The sequence below is a fragment of the Acinonyx jubatus genome, chromosome C1 (genome assembly GCF_027475565.1).
Source record: "Acinonyx jubatus isolate Ajub_Pintada_27869175 chromosome C1, VMU_Ajub_asm_v1.0, whole genome shotgun sequence".
In the NCBI taxonomy this organism is placed as follows: domain Eukaryota; kingdom Metazoa; phylum Chordata; class Mammalia; order Carnivora; family Felidae; genus Acinonyx; species Acinonyx jubatus.
This window is the reverse complement of record NC_069381.1, coordinates 211,717,949-211,737,402: the sequence shown is the minus strand read 5'-3', so window position 1 is coordinate 211,737,402 and position 19,454 is coordinate 211,717,949. Positions and strand designations below refer to the sequence as shown.

General features: G+C 43.3%; 1 protein-coding gene and 1 long non-coding RNA gene across 12 annotated transcripts in view; one reads left to right on the top strand and one right to left on the bottom strand.

Moving 5' to 3' along the window:
* Nucleotides 1-304: 304 nt before the first annotated feature.
* Nucleotides 305-4,301, bottom strand: LOC113595909 (uncharacterized). The gene is made up of 2 exons (XR_003416562.2): nucleotides 3,844-4,301; nucleotides 305-544 (listed from the first exon to the last, which is right to left on the bottom strand). It is a non-coding gene; the product is annotated as an uncharacterized LOC113595909 (long non-coding RNA).
* A 2,659-nt stretch (nucleotides 4,302-6,960) lies between these two features.
* USP40 (ubiquitin specific peptidase 40) overlaps nucleotides 6,961-19,454 on the top strand; it is an 88,567-nt gene continuing 76,073 nt past the window's right edge. For 5 of the 11 annotated variants that reach the window (XR_008295640.1, XM_027047266.2, XM_053215975.1 and 2 more), the window contains exons 1-6: nucleotides 6,961-7,117; nucleotides 8,475-8,692; nucleotides 11,237-11,304; nucleotides 12,716-12,829; nucleotides 15,508-15,672; nucleotides 17,568-17,714. Coding sequence is in view for 10 of the 11 variants with exons in the window: in XM_027047266.2 (XP_026903067.1) it covers nucleotides 8,494-8,692; nucleotides 11,237-11,304; nucleotides 12,716-12,829; nucleotides 15,508-15,672; nucleotides 17,568-17,714 (693 nt within the window). In the remaining variant the exon portion in view is untranslated. Of the gene's footprint in view, nucleotides 7,118-7,440; nucleotides 7,549-8,474; nucleotides 8,693-11,236; nucleotides 11,305-12,715; nucleotides 12,838-12,857; nucleotides 12,877-13,458; nucleotides 13,639-15,507; nucleotides 15,673-17,567; nucleotides 17,715-19,454 lie in introns of those variants that run through there. The other 6 variants (XM_027047259.2, XM_027047276.2, XM_053215978.1 and 3 more) reach the window with 6 other exon arrangements.

The following is a 19,454-nucleotide window of genomic DNA, read 5'->3' as shown; positions in this document are numbered from 1 at the left end:
AGCTCACAGCCCACTGATACATGCAGAGTGTGACCTTGCTCAAAGAACTCATGGCTGCCTTACTTCCTTAATGTTTTTGTTTTTTTAGAGACTAAAAGTAACCTTATCTTAACATTAGCTAGCCCCTCAAGATCCTGAAAACCTTGCTTTCAAATTCCTTAGAGACTTATGCTATTGCCAGCCCCCACTTTATACAACAAGTCCTGGGATCAAATACATGGATATCTTAATCGGGTACTCGATTCACCCCTAAATGTCTCCACTGATAACCTAAAAACTAGGTTACAAAAACAATTATGAGAGCTTCAACGGGAAAACCAAGAAGTAGTGATTGATGCTGTCAATGACTTTTCTCATTGGATCAACCCCAAAAACTGGTTCTCTGCGTTCAATCTTCATTCTTGGTTTACTACTATTATAGTATTAGTCATGATTTTGTTTCCCATTGCAGTCTTCAAAATGATGACGTCTCTCTGCTTCACATCACCTAAGGTGTTCTTTGTCGATACCCAGATGCTCGCCCCTTCCTCTGCAACCCCTGTTCCTACAACCAAAAGACAAAAGCGGGGAGACGTGGAGTTATTGCTAGAGACTGTATTGTGAGCCCTGGAGGGTGAATGGGGCAGTAGCTGAAACGTCAGCGATGTTCTGGGCTCAAGGCTGTCAAACGCGATAGCGTTATGAGATACAGAGCCCTATGATCCCACAGAGGGCATTAGATCCAAAACCCGCTGTAACTTCCTGACACTCCTCGGAGCTACACGTGCTCCCTGCACGCTTTCACTAAGATCATTTGTCTTCTCTTTCCATACTTTGATACTCTCTAATACTTATATCTGATAAAATAGAAAATAAAAGCTACATGCAGCCTACTGTTGCTGCTGCTCCTGTCTCCGGAGGCAGCCCTGCATGTCTGCTCAGTCTAGTGTCCGAGAACTTTTTCTTCAGTGCACGGCCACAGCATGTGAATATTCACAGCCACTTTATTTGCAGTGTGAAGAGCTGGAAACAGCACAAAGGCCTATCAACAGGTGACTGGATAAACAAATTGTGGTATGTCCATAAATGAACTGCTTCTCGACAGTAAAAAGGAATGACTTCCTGATACATGAAAGAACAACTACTCTTTTATCCTAGTATTTCAACCCACTGTCTTGTCCTCTCCACTTTGGTGACCACTGGCCCACTCTGTATAAAGTGGGCATAAATGGGGGCGTCTAAGGGGCTCAGTCATTTAAGTGCCCAGCTCTTGACTTCAGCTCACGGTTCGTGAGTTCAAGACCCATGTCACGGTCTGTGCTGACAGCATGGAGCTTGCTTGGGATTCTCTCTCTCCCTCTGTCTCTGCCCCTCCCCTGCTGGCTCTCTCTCTCTCGAAATAAATAAACTTTTAAAAATTAAAAAAAAAAGTTTGCACAAATGTTTTCCACGAGGTCAACAGGTGGTCGAAGACAGTGGCTTTCAAAGAATTTGGGTGAGGATTCACAGAGATAATTTATATATAACATTCAAACAGTACACAGATATGGATCTCCTCATGACTCTGTTTTTTTCCATCTAATCCCATCCTATGCTATTTCTTTTCTTTTCTTTTACCTCTGTCTCCTTTTAAATGCTGATTACAATCCCCTCTGGATAGATTTTATAACCCACTAATAAGACATGACTTTCAGTTGGAAAGAACCTTTTTAAAATTTTTTGTTAATGTTTTATTTTATTTTTTGAGAGACAGGGAGAGACAGAGCATGAGCACAGAAGGGGCAGAGAGAGAGGGAGACACAGAATACAAAGGAGAGCCCAGGCTCTGAGCTGTCATCACAGAGCCTGATGTGGAGCTCAAACCCACGACCCGTGAGATTGTGACCCGAGCTGAAGTTGGACACTTAATCAACTAAACCACCCAGGTGCCCCATTGTTTGAAAAGATTCTTATTTATGGCACTGCATAACAAATACATTGTATAGTAAATGACATGGTGTAGATAAGGAAACTCATAATATGTTAAATAAAACTAAGTTTTTCAGGTCAGGGTCTTTTACCTGATGCCAACCATTTGGGGCAAAAATTCCAGAGTATTTGTAAAAGTAACTATGAACCTTGACAGAGCTGGCCTTAAGTGATTACTGCTTATATCTATTACTATATCTGTGGGATCTCTGTGCAGTTTCTGGCCGGGGTGGACCTCTAGGTGTGGTGTTATTCCACTGTATGCAGGATGCCCTGTTGGAGAATGTCTGTGGGCAGCACCCAAGAGGAAGAAAAACTTCCACCCAAGCACAGAATCAGGAATCTTGGGGGTTGGGCCATAAATCGACTAACCTGGTGTCCTCCAATCCATGAACCAAAACTTCTCCATCCTCTCACACCCAGGTCCCTGCCTGTCCCCTCCCTAATAACAGCACTTAAGGCTCAGATCTAGTTCCTGATCAGTAGGATCTATGGAAAAGGCCTAGGTACAAACGTCTATCCCAGCGCTGTCCCCTAGAAATACAACATGAGTTACATACGTAGTTTTACATTTTTTAGTAGTCACATTAAGAAAACAAAAGGAACAGGTAAAATTAATTTTAATCATATATTTTACTTAACCCAGTATATGCAACATATGATCATTTCAACATGAAATCAAATAGGAATGAGATGTTTTATATTCCTTTTTTCATACCAAGTCTTTTAAACCCATGCTGAATGGGGAGCTTCCTTGGGATTCCATCTCTCCCTCTCTCTCTAATCCCCCTACTCTCTCTCTCCCTCTCTCTGTCTCTGTCTCGAAATAGATAAATAAACTTAAAAAAATTAAAGTATTAACTTTTAAAACATCCTTTGCCACTATTTAAAGTTTTAGTGAAGAAAAGATTTTAGATGATTACTTGAAAACAAGTATGTAGCTTTGTAGCTCTGCCCATTGCCGGACCTCCGGCCAACACGTCAGCTGTTCAACCCACCCTGGAGACAACCTGTTCCACCTGTAGACATCCCAGACTTTGGGGAAGCTCTTTCTTATGAAAACAACTCAAAAACTTCTCCCTGGTCCTGACCTATATATTCTGGCAGTACAGATCAGACTCTAATGGCATTCAGATCCTACTTCACTAGCTTCTAAAATTTAGTCTATCCAACTCTCGATTTCCCTACATGACCTCTTCCTTCTCTTCCCAAGTTTCCAGGCTCAGTAATGATATTTCCATCTACCAAGTACTTCGGGTCACAAAGTGTACAAGCCCCACCATTCGCCCCATATCAGACAGGGCTCAATCAGAGAAGTGAAGCCACCAAAGATACATATGGTCAAGGATTTGTTACAGGGAATTGATTTTATACTAAGTGGGAGCTGGTTGGACGATTTCTATAAACAGTCCTCATGTCTGATGCTGGAGCTTAAGGACAGCAGGGTGGGTCTTCAGAAAGGGTGGATGGGCGTGAAGTGGGGGAAAGCAAAGACAAGCTGGGACACACAAAAATGGGCTGAAACCCAGAAGAAGGGACTAGAAACCTGCAGTGTGCTCGGTGCCTCCAACCTTGATGACCGGCGGTCCTGCAGGAGAAGCTTGCGTTCTTCCTCACAGACCTAAACACACCTGTTCAGGTGTAGGAGGAGCCAGGGAAGGAGCTCACAGGCGACAACTTGTGGGAGCCACAAAATCACCTGTCCTGAACATCTGCACATAAGAAGACAATAATGGCTTCTGTCTCCCTTCCACCCTGTAATTTCAGGCAAAAACATCGGGGACACATCCTAATCAGGAACATCCAAGGAAGGGAATTCCAAGAAATGAAATCCAGCCTGACCCGCCTGACTCATTACAAAGCCACCACACAACCCATCGCCGCGTCCTGTCCTACCTCCAAAATAGATCTCCGATCTGCCCTCTCTCGACCTCCACCTCCACCATTCTGCCACCATCACTTGCTTGGATGCTGGGAGTAGCCTCCTGACTGAAGGTCCTGCTTTCAGTCTCACCCTGCAGACAGAAATCAGAGGGGTCTTTTCCAACATCGATCACTAAGCTATCTCTTGCATAACACCATTGAATGCCTTCCCTTGGCCAAAAGGTGCTGCATGAACCTGGCTCCCATCCACCTTTTTTAACCAACTCCACTTATTCCCTCCACTCAGCTTCCTTTCTGCATCTGGAACACGACAATTTCTTTCCCACCTCAGGACCTTAACATTTGCTTTTCTCTCTGCCTGGAGTCATCTTCCCTGGGCTCTTCATTTGTTAGCTCTCTTCCAAGAAGTCTACTCTGAGGACGACATCAGAAACAGCCCCCACCCTCATGCCAGCCACTCACTTTGTCACATCCCTCTATTGTCTCCCTGGAGCCACTTATCACCGTGCACAGCTCTCAAATAGCCTTTTCTCAGTTCCCTCCACTCAAAATTGAGCTCCATGAATGTAGGCACCTCAATATGTCAACCTCATTAATATTACATCTTAGATATCGAGCTAGCCCCGTGCTTGCTAGTGAATGCTTATTCAATATAGTTGATGCTTAGGAAATATTCACTGAAGAATGAGTGAAGGAATGAAGGAATGAATGGAAAAATAAAGGGCAACTCATCTCTCCTTGCCACCCTACCCCACCCCCACCGTGCTCTTTCATGTCATTCCGTCTCATAACACCTGTTGCTGTCTGATGTGATCATGTTTGCTAGCTTTCCCAGTACTCTCGGTGGCCCAGATAATGTCAGCTGCAGCGAGAGCTGGCCTGTCAGGTGTGTCCATCGCTGGAGGCCAGCACACCTGCAGCCATGCCCAACACCCACAACCGCCCAGAGCGCACTTGCTGAGTGAAAGCTGAACTGTAGCGTGTGGGCCTGATCTGTGCAGGGGCATGGAAACAGGAGATCGAATCTAGTGGTGGGGGGGGGGTGGGGAAGAGCTGGCAGGACTGTGGTTTGAATGGGGTGGAGTTATAAGGACGGGTGTAGGTTCAAGAATGGCTTCTGGGTTTCTTGCACAGGCAGAGGGAGAGGTGATGGGATCACTCACTAACACAGAAGGGAAGTCGATGGGGGCAGGGGGAATGGGGAGATGGATTTAGACCCAAAGGTGTCCGCTGGGTTTGTAATTGGAGGGTAACTGCGGCAGGGGCGACAGGGCAGATACGGCGCAATCCTTGAGTTGGAGACACTGACAAAATGATCATACGTGACGTTGCGAGATTCACGGGTTACAGGAGCGTTACATATAATCCCAAAGGCTTAGTGAAAGAAAATGTCATGTCGTGTTTAGAGAGATGTGGAAAACTCAATGGATGAGTCAGGGTTTGAGATGGGTTTTCACTGGAAGGGAGCGAAGGGAGGATCGGAGAGGACAGATATCCCTCACAGAGAGGAGAACGTGAAGCAGGCCACAGAGGCAAGAAGGCAGACAGCACATCCGGAACACTTTAAGTAGAAAACAGGTGAGTAGTGAGAAGTACAGCATGAAGGGTGCTGGGGCCACAGTGGACTGCGAGCATCACAATGAGGAGTTTCTAGAGTAGACACTGGGGAAACGCTGAAGCTTCTCGATAGGAAGTGTGACCTCAGGGTGGATCTCCTAGTGACGTGTAGGATGGGATGGATAAAATGAGATTCCACTCAAAAGGCGTTCATCCTAATGCAGGTGAGGCTCAGGGAAGGTCTGATGGGCAGAGGGGGAGCATAAGAAATGAAAGAAGTATTGTCCAGGCAACACAAATGGTTGGATTCATGGACAAAAGATGAAGTTTCAAATACAGCTGCAAGACTCTGATGCTGTATGAGAACGATGATGGTGTTAAGAAATCATTCATTTATTCAACAAATATTTATTAAAAGCCTGTGATGAGCCAGGCACTGTTGAGGTGGCTGGGATACACCTCTGCGGAACCGAGAGCCTGTGTCTTCACGGAGCTGACCTTCAGGCGTTCATTCTGGGTCAGGGAATGGAAGTTTGAGGACTATCTACTTTTAGGAAAAGGAGGACGAAGCACAGCAGACAAGGGAGAAGGAGTCAAAGGGCAGAATATCGCAGGATAGAATATCATGGAACCAGGGAACAGAGTCATGAAGAGGAGGCTATCAAGGGGGCAAGGTTACCCAGTGATGACTGATGATAACAGGGAACGGCCATTCCCACTGTGGTTTCCTAATCTTAACCTTTAGCTTCCTCCCGCTGGTCCTCTGCCTCTGGTTCTTCCCCTACGAACACTCCCTGAATAGTGCAGCCACACTCATCTCCCTAAAATGTTCCAAGTACAGGGGCACCTGGCTGGCTCCGTTGTACAGCACGTGACTCTTGATCTCGGGCTTGTGAGCTCAAGCCCCACGTTGTGTTTCGAGATTACTTTAAAATACTAAAATCTCAAGAAAAAAGAAAAAGTTCCACGTACAATCCCTTAGGATTTACTTTGACACCCGCTTTGCCATTTTATCTATCACTATTGCTGTTCTCAATCTCTCAGACCTTCCTGCTGATGTAAAAACGGTGTTCTCCCTGTCTTCCTCGTTGATTCCTGAATGGAAGCTGGATAAGAGAAAGAAGATGCCAGAAGTAGAGCCTGAACAGGCTGTTGAAACAGTCCACACTGAAGGTCTCCAAGGGGACGAGAGGGAAATTTTGAGGTTTTTACGTACTCCTGGGTATGCTACTTAGACTTGGTACAGACAAAATAAACACTGAGGATGTCATAAAGGTTTACGGTTATGTGAAACATTTTTCCATGAAAGAGCGTGGCAAACTTGAACCCCTACAGTTTCCAATGTGCAGGTAACTTGGAAATTAGCCATGCCAAAAGATTAGTCTGGATTGCGAAAAGCAGTCAATATAAGCTCTTAAAACGTGAACGCACGCGTGGCCGGCGGACCAAACTGACCCACGCACCCCTGAACAGATGGCATCTCCAACGTAGCCCTCCCACCACGACTCCAGAACTCTGCGGGCAAAAGACTACATTGCCCATAAGGCGCCGCGCGGCTGGCCGGCGCTCTCGCGGGGCGTCCTGGGAAGCGTAGTCCGCGCGTTGCATAAATCCCTCACGCTCCGCGCCGCGACACAGCGGCCCACGCAAGCAGGGCTGCGCCCGGTTGGGGGGCGTACGTTGTTTCGACCGTGGGTCTGGGCCGGCTCGTGGGGCTGGGCTTTAGGCAGTAAGTGAGGCTGGCGGCCGGGGTTCCCGGCGTGGGGACGTGGGAGGCGCACGGACGCTGTGGGTGGCACACCTGAGGACGGCGAGGCGAGGGGCTGCCCGGGCGGCCTCGGGACGCGGCGCCTTCCTGGCGTGGCGTCAGCGGTGCGCGGCCGCGGGGACCCCTGTCTCTTTGCGCCCCTGGGCTCCGTGGTGGCGTGCAGGGCCTGAGGGCCTGGCCTCGGGCCCCGGCGTCGGGGAGACCGGAATCCAGACCACGAATTCGAGGCCGGACGTTCAAGTTCCATTTTTTTGTGCCTTTTTTTTTTTTTTTCTTCTTCTGAGGAACGGGTTGAAAAGGAATATATTGCATTTCAGCGCTTCCTGTCCCTTAGCAACTGTGCTAGGCGCTTTGTATTTCTCATCTCCAAGTGACCCTCCTCCACTCTCGAGGTGAGACCTTGAGCGGGTCCTGTAGGTTCCCAGACCGAATGTTGGCATCACTGGATACGTACTGGGGGGGCCTTTAGGCTCGTTGGTTTTAATGGCAGTTTTTTCTCCCAGTGAACCTCCTTCCTGCCCTCTGGCTTTGGGACCGTGTCCTAAACTGCCGTAGAGATGAATTTGTTCCATTTAATTCCTTCGAGTGGCATAACTTGGTACAAGGAGTGTGAGAAGCTGAGATTTCAGGAGGTGGTTGAACGTCTCTAGGCCCTTACTAACTCGCAAGAGTCTAGGATTGGCTTTGCCACCCCAGCAGTAGATAAGGGTTAATGAAGGGTTTTCTTTCTATTTTTCACTAGGGATCCCAGTATGCCTTTTTACTTTTTTTATATACATGTTTTTGTTTATTTAGAGAGAGAGAAAACAAAACGTGAGTGGGGGAGGGGTGGAATCTCCAGCGGGCTCCAGGCTGATCGCTCAGGGAAGAACCGACCTGGGGCTGGATCTCACGACTGTGAGATCATGACCTGAGGTGCAATCAAGAGTCAGACACTGAACTGACTGAGCCACCCAGGTGTCCCTCAATATGCCTCTTTTAAAACAGCTATTATTTATTGCGAGCCAAACCCTGTGCACCAAGTACCTTTCTTAAATTCTCTCAATTGGTTTAAAGGACCTTGAGTGATAGGCGGTATCCCATTGTATATCTAAAGAACACAGGTTAGGTAAGTTGCCTGCGGTAACACAGGCAGGGTGTCGTAGCAAGGATGAGAAAATCCAGGTCTTGCAGTCTCCAAAACCCCAAACTACTGGATAAATTTTGTAAGGAACGATTTAAAAGAGACATTCCCAAGCATAAGATAGGGAGATGTGTGGAAAATGTGTTTTAAAAATAAAAGCATTTGTGTAACCTGTCTTTTTTTTTTTTTTTTAAGGGTAGTATTTAGTGTCACGATGTTTGGGGATCTGTTTGAAGAAGATTATTCCAGTGTGTCAAATTATCAGTATGGAAACGAGAAAAAATTAAAGACCAAGGTTTTGGAGCCACCGGCTCCTAGAGAATTCACCAATTTAAGCGGAATTAGAAATCAGGGTGGAACCTGTTACCTCAATTCCCTTCTTCAGACTCTTCATTTCACACCCGAATTCAGAGGTATGCTGTGTTACATGCATTTGATTAGTCAGTAATATGCACCCTTGTCTCTACTTGTAATCAATTGTGCAAAATTACAAAAGTATCTTAAAGTTGTATTCCACAGCATGGGTGTATTACTGCTGCTGAAAGACGTAAATTGGTAATTCTCTCTGTAGAGAAATGTGAAGCTTACATTATCTTAAATATATTCTGTGTGATCACGGTAGTTTTTAGTAACAAAAATAAGGCGATGAATTGCTTTTCTGATTCCTATAATTTAAAATACCACATAAAGACAATTTTGTCGTGAGTGCCAGCCTTCATTATTGTTATGCTATTTGTATTTTTAAAATTAAAAAAAAATTTTAATTTCACTAAAGTAATAAACACTCAAGTTACCTAAAACAATTAAATCCTGCCTTTTGGAGCAAGGACGGGATGTCCCATTATTTATACAGTCCACAAACGTTTATCTGCAATTCTGAAATCCAGAACATTCCAATAACCTGGTCGGAACTTGTTTAGCCTCAGAACCCAACCACATGTGAGGCTGTTTATAGTCTTAGCTGTCTCACTTGGGTGGCTATTCATACATTTATTCCAGGAATGTGAACTCCTTAATTAATGGATACTGTTTATCCCAGATCCTGCCGGGGATGTAATGTTCACATATATAATGCTTTCTTCTTACTACCTTTCTCAAAGCTGGAAATTCCAAAGACCCAAGATGTTAGACAAGGGACTATGTGCAAGGAACAGAAACACACTCAATTAGGTCAATTAAAAGGGGGGTTTACTACAAGAATATAAGGGAATCTCCTTGAAACCACTTACAGGGAGCCAGCCTAACCTCACCGGACCCTTGATTTCTTGCCACTGTATTTCTCTTTATGTTTGTACCATTCCCATCGCTGCGAACTAGCTTCCTCCACAAGGGTCTTAGTCTCTTGGTTTCAATATGAACATTACCTTCACGTGGCCCCTACTGGGGCCTTGAACCCCACAGCTGAGCATGACTGTGCCTCAGCTCTCCACAGTGTCTCCTCATGCTGAGGACAGACAACCTGGCTCATCCTGTATCCAGTATCTCATCCCCCACTTCCCATCAGTACCGAATTTAGCAAAATTTTTTGACATTTTCTGTTGCTTCTTAGCTTGGAAAGACTTCCTGCCTCCAGAGATTTAGTAAATATTTACCATCATCCCCTTCCCAGGGCCATTCTAATGGATGAAACTACATGTGGGATTTCAGAGTGGAGCCATTTGTCCTTGACTCCATCTTCTCCGTAAACATATCTCCCTAATGTATGCAGTTATTCCACCATTAGAGATTTTCAGCATAAATTTCAGCAGATTCCTAGGAGATTAAAAGTCTTTCAAACTCTAATACAGTTGCAGTAGAAAAGTAGCCTTGAAAAGAGACTGAGGAAGGTGATTGGTGGGCAGGCAGTCCAGGTCATAGAGAGGGCACCTGAGCAAAGATAGGGCTGAATGGAGATGGCCACTGAGCAAAAGCCCAGGCCATCGTATTCTCAGCAAAGGAGGTCACTGGCCAAGCACATATCTTGGTGTGGACTATGCATTCCTTATACGGCTTAGCATGGATCCTGATGCCTACAGAAGAGGAGATACAGTTTTAGAAGGGGTAGGAATTGGCAGAGTACTGAGGGGAGAATAATCTTGGAACCTTCTGGCACAGTATCTTGAGTAGGGCTGGATTGGTTTCCGCTGTACTGGTTCAGGGTGACGGAGAGTAGTGGGAAATGATCGTAAAAGTCCTTGTATGGTTTTATGCTTTAACCTTTAGGTTTGTAGCTCACTTCTTCCCATTTCCTGCCTGGAGCTCAGAAGGAATGTAGCATTCGTAATAGTAATCACCTGGGCAGCAGTGTTCTGCAGAGGGAAACAATACCCATCCCATCCATTCTCTCCCTGGAGTAGATCAAAGTGTCCTAGTAGGGGTTCCCATGTGGTTTGAATGTAGACTTCCCATAAGATTCAGATATGCCCCATTGAGCGACATGCCTAGACTTGGGAGTATAAAACAGTTGTGGAGACTAGCACTACAGGTAAGGTCACTACCATCTGTTACTACCCTTAACACAGAAAAGACATTGTTATACTAAAAACGAAGGGTGTGATCTCAGAGATCAAGGTGGTCTTTCTCTTCAAAGATGGTTGAAAGCCTCACATGTGGCTTGTAAATGAACATGTGATACTTTTATATATTGTATGTTTCCTCATGTGGCTTTTGGGACCCACTGCCATAGGCAGTAGAAAACCCTCAAAGATTTCTGATACTACTGTTTGTACTTTCATAAGCATCGTTTTCCTTGTGTAGATCTTCCCTAATGAAACCTTAGCATGCCACTTTATAGAGTCAGTGGTTAAAAGTAATGTTATCAGGAAATAAAATGTATGGAGTCACAGTATAAACATTGCCACAATCATACTTCAGAATCTCTAACTGATTTTATTTACTGGAGGCTTTGGCTTTCTAAAACAGTTTTCTAAAATGAAATAATGACGTTTCTCTATCACTGATTCTACCTTTTTGTTTAGAAGCCTTATTTTCCCTTGGCCCAGAAGAGCTTGGTTCATTCGAGGATAAGGATAAACCTGACGCAAAGGTATTAAATCTGTGATTTACAGGTGTTTTTGTGGGTTTTTTTTTTTTTTTTGGAGTATTGAGGAAATTTTTTTTTTAATGTTTATATTTATTTTTGGGACAGAGACAGAGCATGAGCAGGGGGAGGGGCAGAGAGAGAGGGAGACATAGAATCCAAAGCAGGCTCCAGGCTCTGAGCTGTCAGTACAGAGCCTGACGCAGGGCTCGAACTCGTCAACCATGAGATCATGACCTGAGCCAAAGTCGGAGGCTCAACCGACTGAGCCACCCAGGCACCCCTGAGGAAATGTTTTTCTGAGTAAGGAATTAAGTTCTTTGCTCATAGAAATCCATAATTTTATTAATTACTGAATATTAATCTTTATTTTCAGAAAAGTGATTTGGCTCATACACCGTACTGGTAAGGGAATCTTCCTCCCTAAAAAGAAGTATTTCTCCAAATATAGTGCTGGAGCGGCTTTACAGACACAACCTGATCAAGAAGATATTCGCAAATGACCCATACTAGCCTACCAAAAAATCTACCTAATACATATGTAACAACAACAAAACTTAGACACTGGTGCTGTTTTAATTTAGTAGTCTGGAAATAAACCACGTGAGGAATTGGTTTATTAAAAGTGCATTTCTAATCGTGTCCCTCCTTGCCTAAACACCATTCAGAAGTTTATTGCTTTCAGGCTAACATCTGCACTTCGTAATAGTAGTCTTCTGTGATCCAGCCCAGTTCTTCTGAGACCACCTGTGTTGCGAAGAGGCAATTTTTACCTATTTCCTTTTCTTCCCCATCTCCTGCACGTCATACTTTGTAACATGTAATAAAAATGTGGCGGCATTGATGTCAGATTGCCGTAAAGGTGTCTAAAGTAAGTGAAGTCTTACTCTCACTTTAGATACTTAAGTCCAGTCTGCCCACGAGGCTCTGAGCAACATTCTCTGCCTGCCCTAACCCGCCCCACACCAGATAAAGCAGGAAGCAGGTGAGGTGGGTGCAGCCAGCCCTGTGAGGTGTCCGGACTCCAGAGTGAGTGAAAATCGTGACTGGAAAATTCCTCCTGGGGAGTGTGTCTCTGAGAGATTTTAGAGAGGGAGTGAACTAGTAGAGACTGAAACTGCTGTCAGTAATCGGGTGGTTTCTTAGAACCATTTGGGTGTTAGTAATGATCGTGTACCGTGTTGAGGTAGAAAACTCCAGATAGCTAAAGCTTTTTGGATTGAATTAGAATCTATTAATTAATAAAAAAGTGAATCTTAGTTCACCCCGTGTAATAGTTATAAACTTCCTCCTGGTTGAAGTGAATGGACTAGGAGAAAGGAGAAAACTGGTTTGCAGTTCCTTTAAAGCTCCCTGCCCCCAACGACACTTAAAGGACCTCATTTAGAGATGCAGACCTCATTTGCTTCTCTTTCAGGTTCGAATCATCCCTTTACAGTTACAGCGGATGTTTGCTCAGCTTCTGCTCTTAGACCAGGATGCAGCGTCCACCACGGACCTCACTGACAGCTTCGGGTGGACCAGCGATGAGGTACGAAGGTCAGCTTCTCCAAGGAACAGAGTTATCAGCAATAAAGAGTAAATGTTGGTTTAATAACAGTATCTGACTTCCTTTCATTTTGTCTTAGGGTCTCAAGAAATAGATGAAATATTTGCTTTTCACGTTCAATAATTACAAGCCAGAAATCTATTTCTAGACACTTGCTCTATGCGAGATTTTATGAATGGGTGTGATTTGGCTTCGGAGAGAGGGTTGTGGACACAGGCAGAGGACACAGGGAGACTTGTACAGTCCCTGTCCTTTATATAGTCTAGTTGAGATCATGGTGTCTATTACATGGAAATTCTCATTTATGTAACAAATTGCTAACCAGCTTAAAAAGTGGCCGACAACAATTCTGTCTGCCTTGATGGCATGCCTTTGTGTTTGAATCTGGGTATTCTCATTGGAACATTTGCTTCAAGGAAAATGGTGAAAACATTCTTAGCTCATCTTTTCATTTTTCTGTCCTGCTTCCCTCCTGACTCCTCATTTTCTTCCCGTATCCTACTGTGTGTGCACGTTCTCTCGTTTTCTGTTGGAGTCTAAAGGGTACTTCACTACATGCAAACACTAAACATGTCAGCAGCGAGTAAAGGTGCTTGTTGTCGATATTGATGAGCTGTGATTTTTTAACGGAGTAGATGTATTCTTACAAGAGACAGGTGTGGGAGACTATTGCAGAATTTAAAGAGGCAAGGACCAGAAAAATGTAACATTGCCTTCAAAAATAAACTTCGAACTGTGGTCTTCTAATGACGAGCAACTCCTAAACCAGATGATGCTGTGAGGTTGAAGAGGTACGGCTTGGGTTTTGAAGTGAAGTAGGGTATTACACAGTTAAGTTTCTGGGTTAGAGCAGGCGCTTAGGGTCAAGTCCTTCTTCTTTCCTTGTTTTAAAAATGACAGCTTTGCGGGACGCCCGGGTGGCTCAGTCAGTTAAGTGTCCTACTCTTGGTTTTGGCTCAGGTCATGATCTCTCAGTTCGCGAGTTCAAGCCTCACATCGGGCTCTGCGCTGACAGTTGCAGACCCTGCTTGGGACTTCTCTCCCTCTCTCTCTGCCCTCTCCCGCTTATGCTTGCTCTCTCTCAAAATAAATGAATAAACTTAAAAAAATAAAAATTATAAAAACATTTAAAAATGACCGCTTCGTTGAGCTATAATTCACATGCCGTAAAATTCACTCATAAGGGTACAAGTCAGCAGCTGTTCAGTATGTTCACAGACTTGTGCAACCATCACTGCAGTCAGCTTTAGAACGTTTTCACCACCCCAAAAAGAAACCCCATACCCATTAGCAGACCCTCTCCCCCCAGACCCTGGCAACCACTCATCTACTTTCTACCCTTATGGATTTGCCTGTTCTGGACATTTCACAGAAAGAGAGTCATACAATATGTGATCCTTTGTAACTAGCTTCTTTCACTTAAATCATGTCTTCAGTTTCGTTTGTGTTGTTCACATCAGCACTTCATCCATTTTTATTGCCAAGTAATATTGTACAAGAGGGATATGCCACGCTATGTTTCAATCTAGTCATCTGCTGATGGATTTTCCTTTTAGATCATGAGCTGCCACTGAGTTGCTGATTTCATACTCTTAAAGCAGTGAAAACCTTATTATTTATTACTTTCTAAATAAAACCTCTCAGGAAACCCTCTAGGACTGGTAGAGAGGGACTCTGAGGCACCTTTTGCAGCCTCAGAATTATTCAGAAACAGAGCCTGCAAACTTCCACACGGTCCCTTCAGAGCCAGTGATACTGGAGAAATTTACATGCTCTAGTATCTCAAAAACTCAAGAAAAAAGATCCTGAAGCCCACGTCTTGCTCCAGCTTTCATCCACTTTATCAGCTTCTTTTCACTCCCTCATGGTCTCTACTTCTGCACCTTTCATTTGTCCCTCTACCTCCTTTCTACCTTCTTGTCCAAGTCACTCATGACATCCACGGGCCAAGTTCCAGGAGACACTTCTCTGTTCTGAGCAGGCTCTCGAGAGCACTCCCTGCCCCCCCTCCCCCCTTAAAGCACCAGCTTCTGCTGCTTCCTGTGACTCTCCCCCGGCCCCGGCTCTTCCTCCTCTGCTCCACTTCTGAGTGTTGGTGTCCCCTTGGCTCTGGATTATCACTTGTGCTTAAGGCGCTCGGTGTGTTCACACGCAGCTGCATGACCCCTGGTGGAGTGAAGCAAGTTGCTTCAGAATTTTTCTCAGCGCTGTGTTAGTTGGTCTGCATGTGCAAACAGTAAATTCTGGTTCTTTTCAAATACTGGTAATTCGGATCCCCTGATGTAAGGGAGATTTCGCTGTGCATACGCTGCCGGCTCTTAGACACTGCTCTGTGCCTGCTGTGTTCTCCCTCCTCTCCTGTGGTGTGGCCGTGTGTGTGGTTTCCCACAGGAATGAAAGCACTTTCCTGTTTTCAAGTGAGTTGAGTTATATGTACACACTGAACACCCCTGTTCATGTTTTCATTTTGTAGTGAAAGTAAAAACTGGTGATCTCTTCACCTGCTCTCCGTTTGCTTAGCCCAGTCATCCTTGTATTTGATCAAGGCTTAACTTCGGATTTCTAGATAAATCTTATGTTTTGTAACTAATACCACTTTAAAAATCTGTTTTTAAAAACCTGAAGCACAAAATCACATTTAAAAGTTACCTGTTTTATAGGAAATGAGGCAGCATGATGTGCAAGAACTGAATCGAATTCTCTTTAGTGCTTTGGAAACTTCTTTAGTCGGGACATCTGGCCATGACCTCATCAATCGTCTGTATCACGGGACCATTGTTAACCAGGTTGTTTGTAAAGAATGTAAGAATGTCAGTGAAAATCAGGTGAATATATATACAAGAGTGTTTTAGTAATAAGTTATATCATAAATTATAATTCACATAATTAAATCTGTGATCTGTAATACCACATGAGGATTAAAGCGTTTGTTACTAGAAATAACTTTATCAGTTATTTTCTTTTACTCCATCTACACCTAAATCCTGAGTTTATGATTCAGATTTCTTCATATAAACTAAAAGAAGCAAATATTTTAAAACGTAGTTTTAATCTTCAGTACTCTAATCTTTAGAAAATAGATTTGGGGAATGTTTATAGGTAGAGATCTGTGGCCTCATGAGCAGACCCAATTTCATGGTTGGTTGGAGTATTGTAACAAAAGTTAATTAAGGAAGTGATAGAAATAGAGAATACTAAAGAATGTTTACATTGACAAACACCTATAATTAAATATTGGATTTAGTTTATTAATATCCTTTAGAAAATTCATTTGTATGTGTGAGCTTATGTTGTCCATTTAATCTACTTGAAAATTAGATATTGGAAATTTGCTCCTGTAAATATAATGTCTCTGCTTGCTTTATAAATCTTACGCAGCACATAATTGCATCACTGAACAGTTGTCCCTTAATAGCCTCTTTTTATTATGGCAAGAGTTCTAGAAAATTGCTGTATTTGACTGTATGAGTAAAATATTAAATGCCATTTTCTTTTTTTTTAAAAAAAGTTTTTTTTTTTTTTCAACGTTTATTTATTTTTGGGACAGAGAGAGACAGAGCATGAACGGGGGAGGGGCAGAGAGAGAGGGAGACACAGAATCGGAAACAGGCTCCAGGCTCTGAGCCATCAGCCCAGAGCCTGACGCGGGGCTCGAACTCACGGACTGCGAGATCGTGACCCGGCTGAAGTCGGACGCTTAACCGACTGCGCCACCCAGGCGCCCCTTAAATGCCATTTTCTAAATGTTGCATTAATTGCTTCTTTGGATATATGTATGTATTCTTTTCCTTTTTTTTTAATGAAAGAGTTGGGGTAAAAAAAAAACTTTTTGGTCCTTTTTGCCTGTGCTGATAGAGGATTTGGTCAGCTTAATTTGGAAATATTAAGACGTTGTGTGTCTTTGGATTACCATATGATTGACTTAACTACACTGTAATAATTCACAAAATAATTTTAAGACATAATGTACATGAAGGCACCTAATAAGTTATAGACATCAACTTTTCATAGGTACATATTATAAACTACATATAAATGTTGCTTCTATTCCTTTAGATTTCCACCATGAGCTAGTTAGTACTGTCATTTTACAGTCCCTGTAATCCCTTAGGGCAATGCTGTTACACCCACAGAACTATGTATGATTGAAACTGATCAGATTTCACGTGTTTAGAAGTTATAAGTAAGTTGCAATTGAAATGCAGTTACAGCAGACTTGACAGACTGCTGTTTGCAAAATACTGTCCTCGTTTCAGAAAAATACCTTTTTATGCTGGCTCAAAATAATTAATTTTCTTACAACTCCCGTAAACCAGCCCTAGCAGAAGATGAAGAAGCGGGGTTTACATTAGAGGGTCCAGCCCTGCCTGTGCCATTCTAGCCTAGAGACGAGACAGAACTCGTAAGCACTGAACACATACGCTTCTCAGTCCAGATGTGTGTTCAGTGGCTTATTTCCAACTAAAGTAAGTTTCACTGTAGCTGCCGGGAACTTACAGACTAGTTCGTGACATATTTTAGGCCAAATTACAATTTGATTTAGGGTAATATTGTGGGATGAATTTCACAGTATCCAATCAGGCCATCTGTCCCCTCATACTACGTACAGTGTTTTAGGGAAAAGTTATCTCTTATTCCCAACATATGTAGGAGTTGGTGATATGTTTGTGAACCACTGTGAAATTGTTTTCTTTCAATATGACATTCATGTGTGTTTCAGGAAGACTTCTTAGATCTCACAGTAGCAGTCAAAAACGTATCAGGTTTGGAAGATGCACTCTGGAACATGTATGTAGAAGAGGAAGTTTTTGACTATGACAACCTGTACCACTGTGGGACTTGTGACAGGCTGGTTAAAGCAGCCAAGGTAAAGACAGGCACCTGCCTTCTCTTGGGCGCCCCCTCCGCACTCGGCAGCACCAAGGTTTGTCAAGTGAAGCCAACTTGCGTGAGACAGTCTGGAGGATACACAGGAAGCCCCTAATTGCAACCGAGGAGTGAAAACACCTTTCCATTCCACAGATCTGTATTTAATTTTTTACAGTAAAGCATTTTTTTTAAGTTTTCAACCCAACAGTTCTCACAACTTCTTTCCCTCCCAAGAAAAATATATCTGTACCTCAGCATTTCTTAAAAACACCTTTTTTTTTTTTTTTTTAAATAGACTGCCCATATCCTTGCTTTTGGCAAAGTCCCACTAGGAAGAAGGCGGTATGTTTTTGTTTCTGCCAAAAAGCTCATTGTGCTTTTCTTTCTTTGCCTCCTGCTGTGACAACAGACGGCCTCATTTCCTGCACATGCGGTTATTTTACGATATTGACAGATAACACCTCCCTGACTCCAGCAAATCGAATAAGCCCTTTCCTCCTCCCACAGAGGAGGGAAATACTCAGCCAGAGTGCTTCCTTTCTCACTGTGGGGATGACAGGAGGGCTAAGCCGTAGTGACTAAGCCACTGCTGCCAGATGATGCCATAGGCTGCCCGGTCAGTGGTTACTGAGCACTGGCTTCAGGAGCCACCACCGAAGATGGGTCTTTGCAGGTATTCTGTCCATCCCTAGAGCTGACAGTTACTAAATTTTCCAACAAAATGAGGACTGATTTCGATAACACGTAATACTGATTTAGCTCCTGGAGGTTGTAGGTGAGAATGTAAAAAACAAATAAAAAACGAAAAACAAACTCCATGCCTGTAGCTTTTCACAATAGGATTTGAAACCAGTGTGAATGTAACATTCTTTAGTATGCATTTCCATCCAGCCTTTGCCTTTTTGTGACACACGGAGAGGTTCATTGTTTTGCTTATTTATTTGGTATTTCACCTTTGGTATCACAACTACAGTCTAGTAAAATAAATATAAAATTCAGAGGATGAAAGGTCTCGGAAAGATACATAAACACGTTCTTTGTTTTGGTTGAACTTAATTAGCACATCAGTAAAACAAGAACCCTGAGCTCAACAAAAGCGGTTCTTGTATGTCAGTGGTATGTCATTGGTTTAATTTTTTTTCAATGGAAATTTTTTGATCTTGATATTTTTTAAATTGCATCCTAAATTTCAGTTTGGTCGTGCTACCTAAATTAATGTAGATTTCCTTATTCTGAGCACAGTCACTTTTCTCAGCCTTGTTGTAGATGAGATACTCGGGTTTTTTAGGTGTATTTTTTTTTTTTTTTAACTTCTTGGAAAATCTGCCATGTCATGTTGCCATTTTCTCACTTAACTTTTTTTTTAACCCCCAATTTGTGGAATTGTCTTAAATATATTTTAAAGAACGTTAGATATTTGTATGTAAGGATGATAATACCATTAACGATGATTTAACAGATGAGAAGGTTTTTTTGCCACCCCCTAGCCAGCATACCATTAGAGCTAAGACACTGGGGGGAAGCTGATGACTTTTAAATAAAAAGCAGCTTCATTTAGTGCTTTGTCTTAAAACAAGGAAACAAAAATATTTTTTTATCTGCTTTAAAGGGCATTCGTTATAAAACCCCAATCATTGGGTCCTTTGTCCTGGGCAAAGGAGGAAGGTGAAATGCCAGGGCTCATGCAGGGAGGGAGCAATGTTAGAGTGGGGAGCACCAGTTACAACATGTTTGTTGG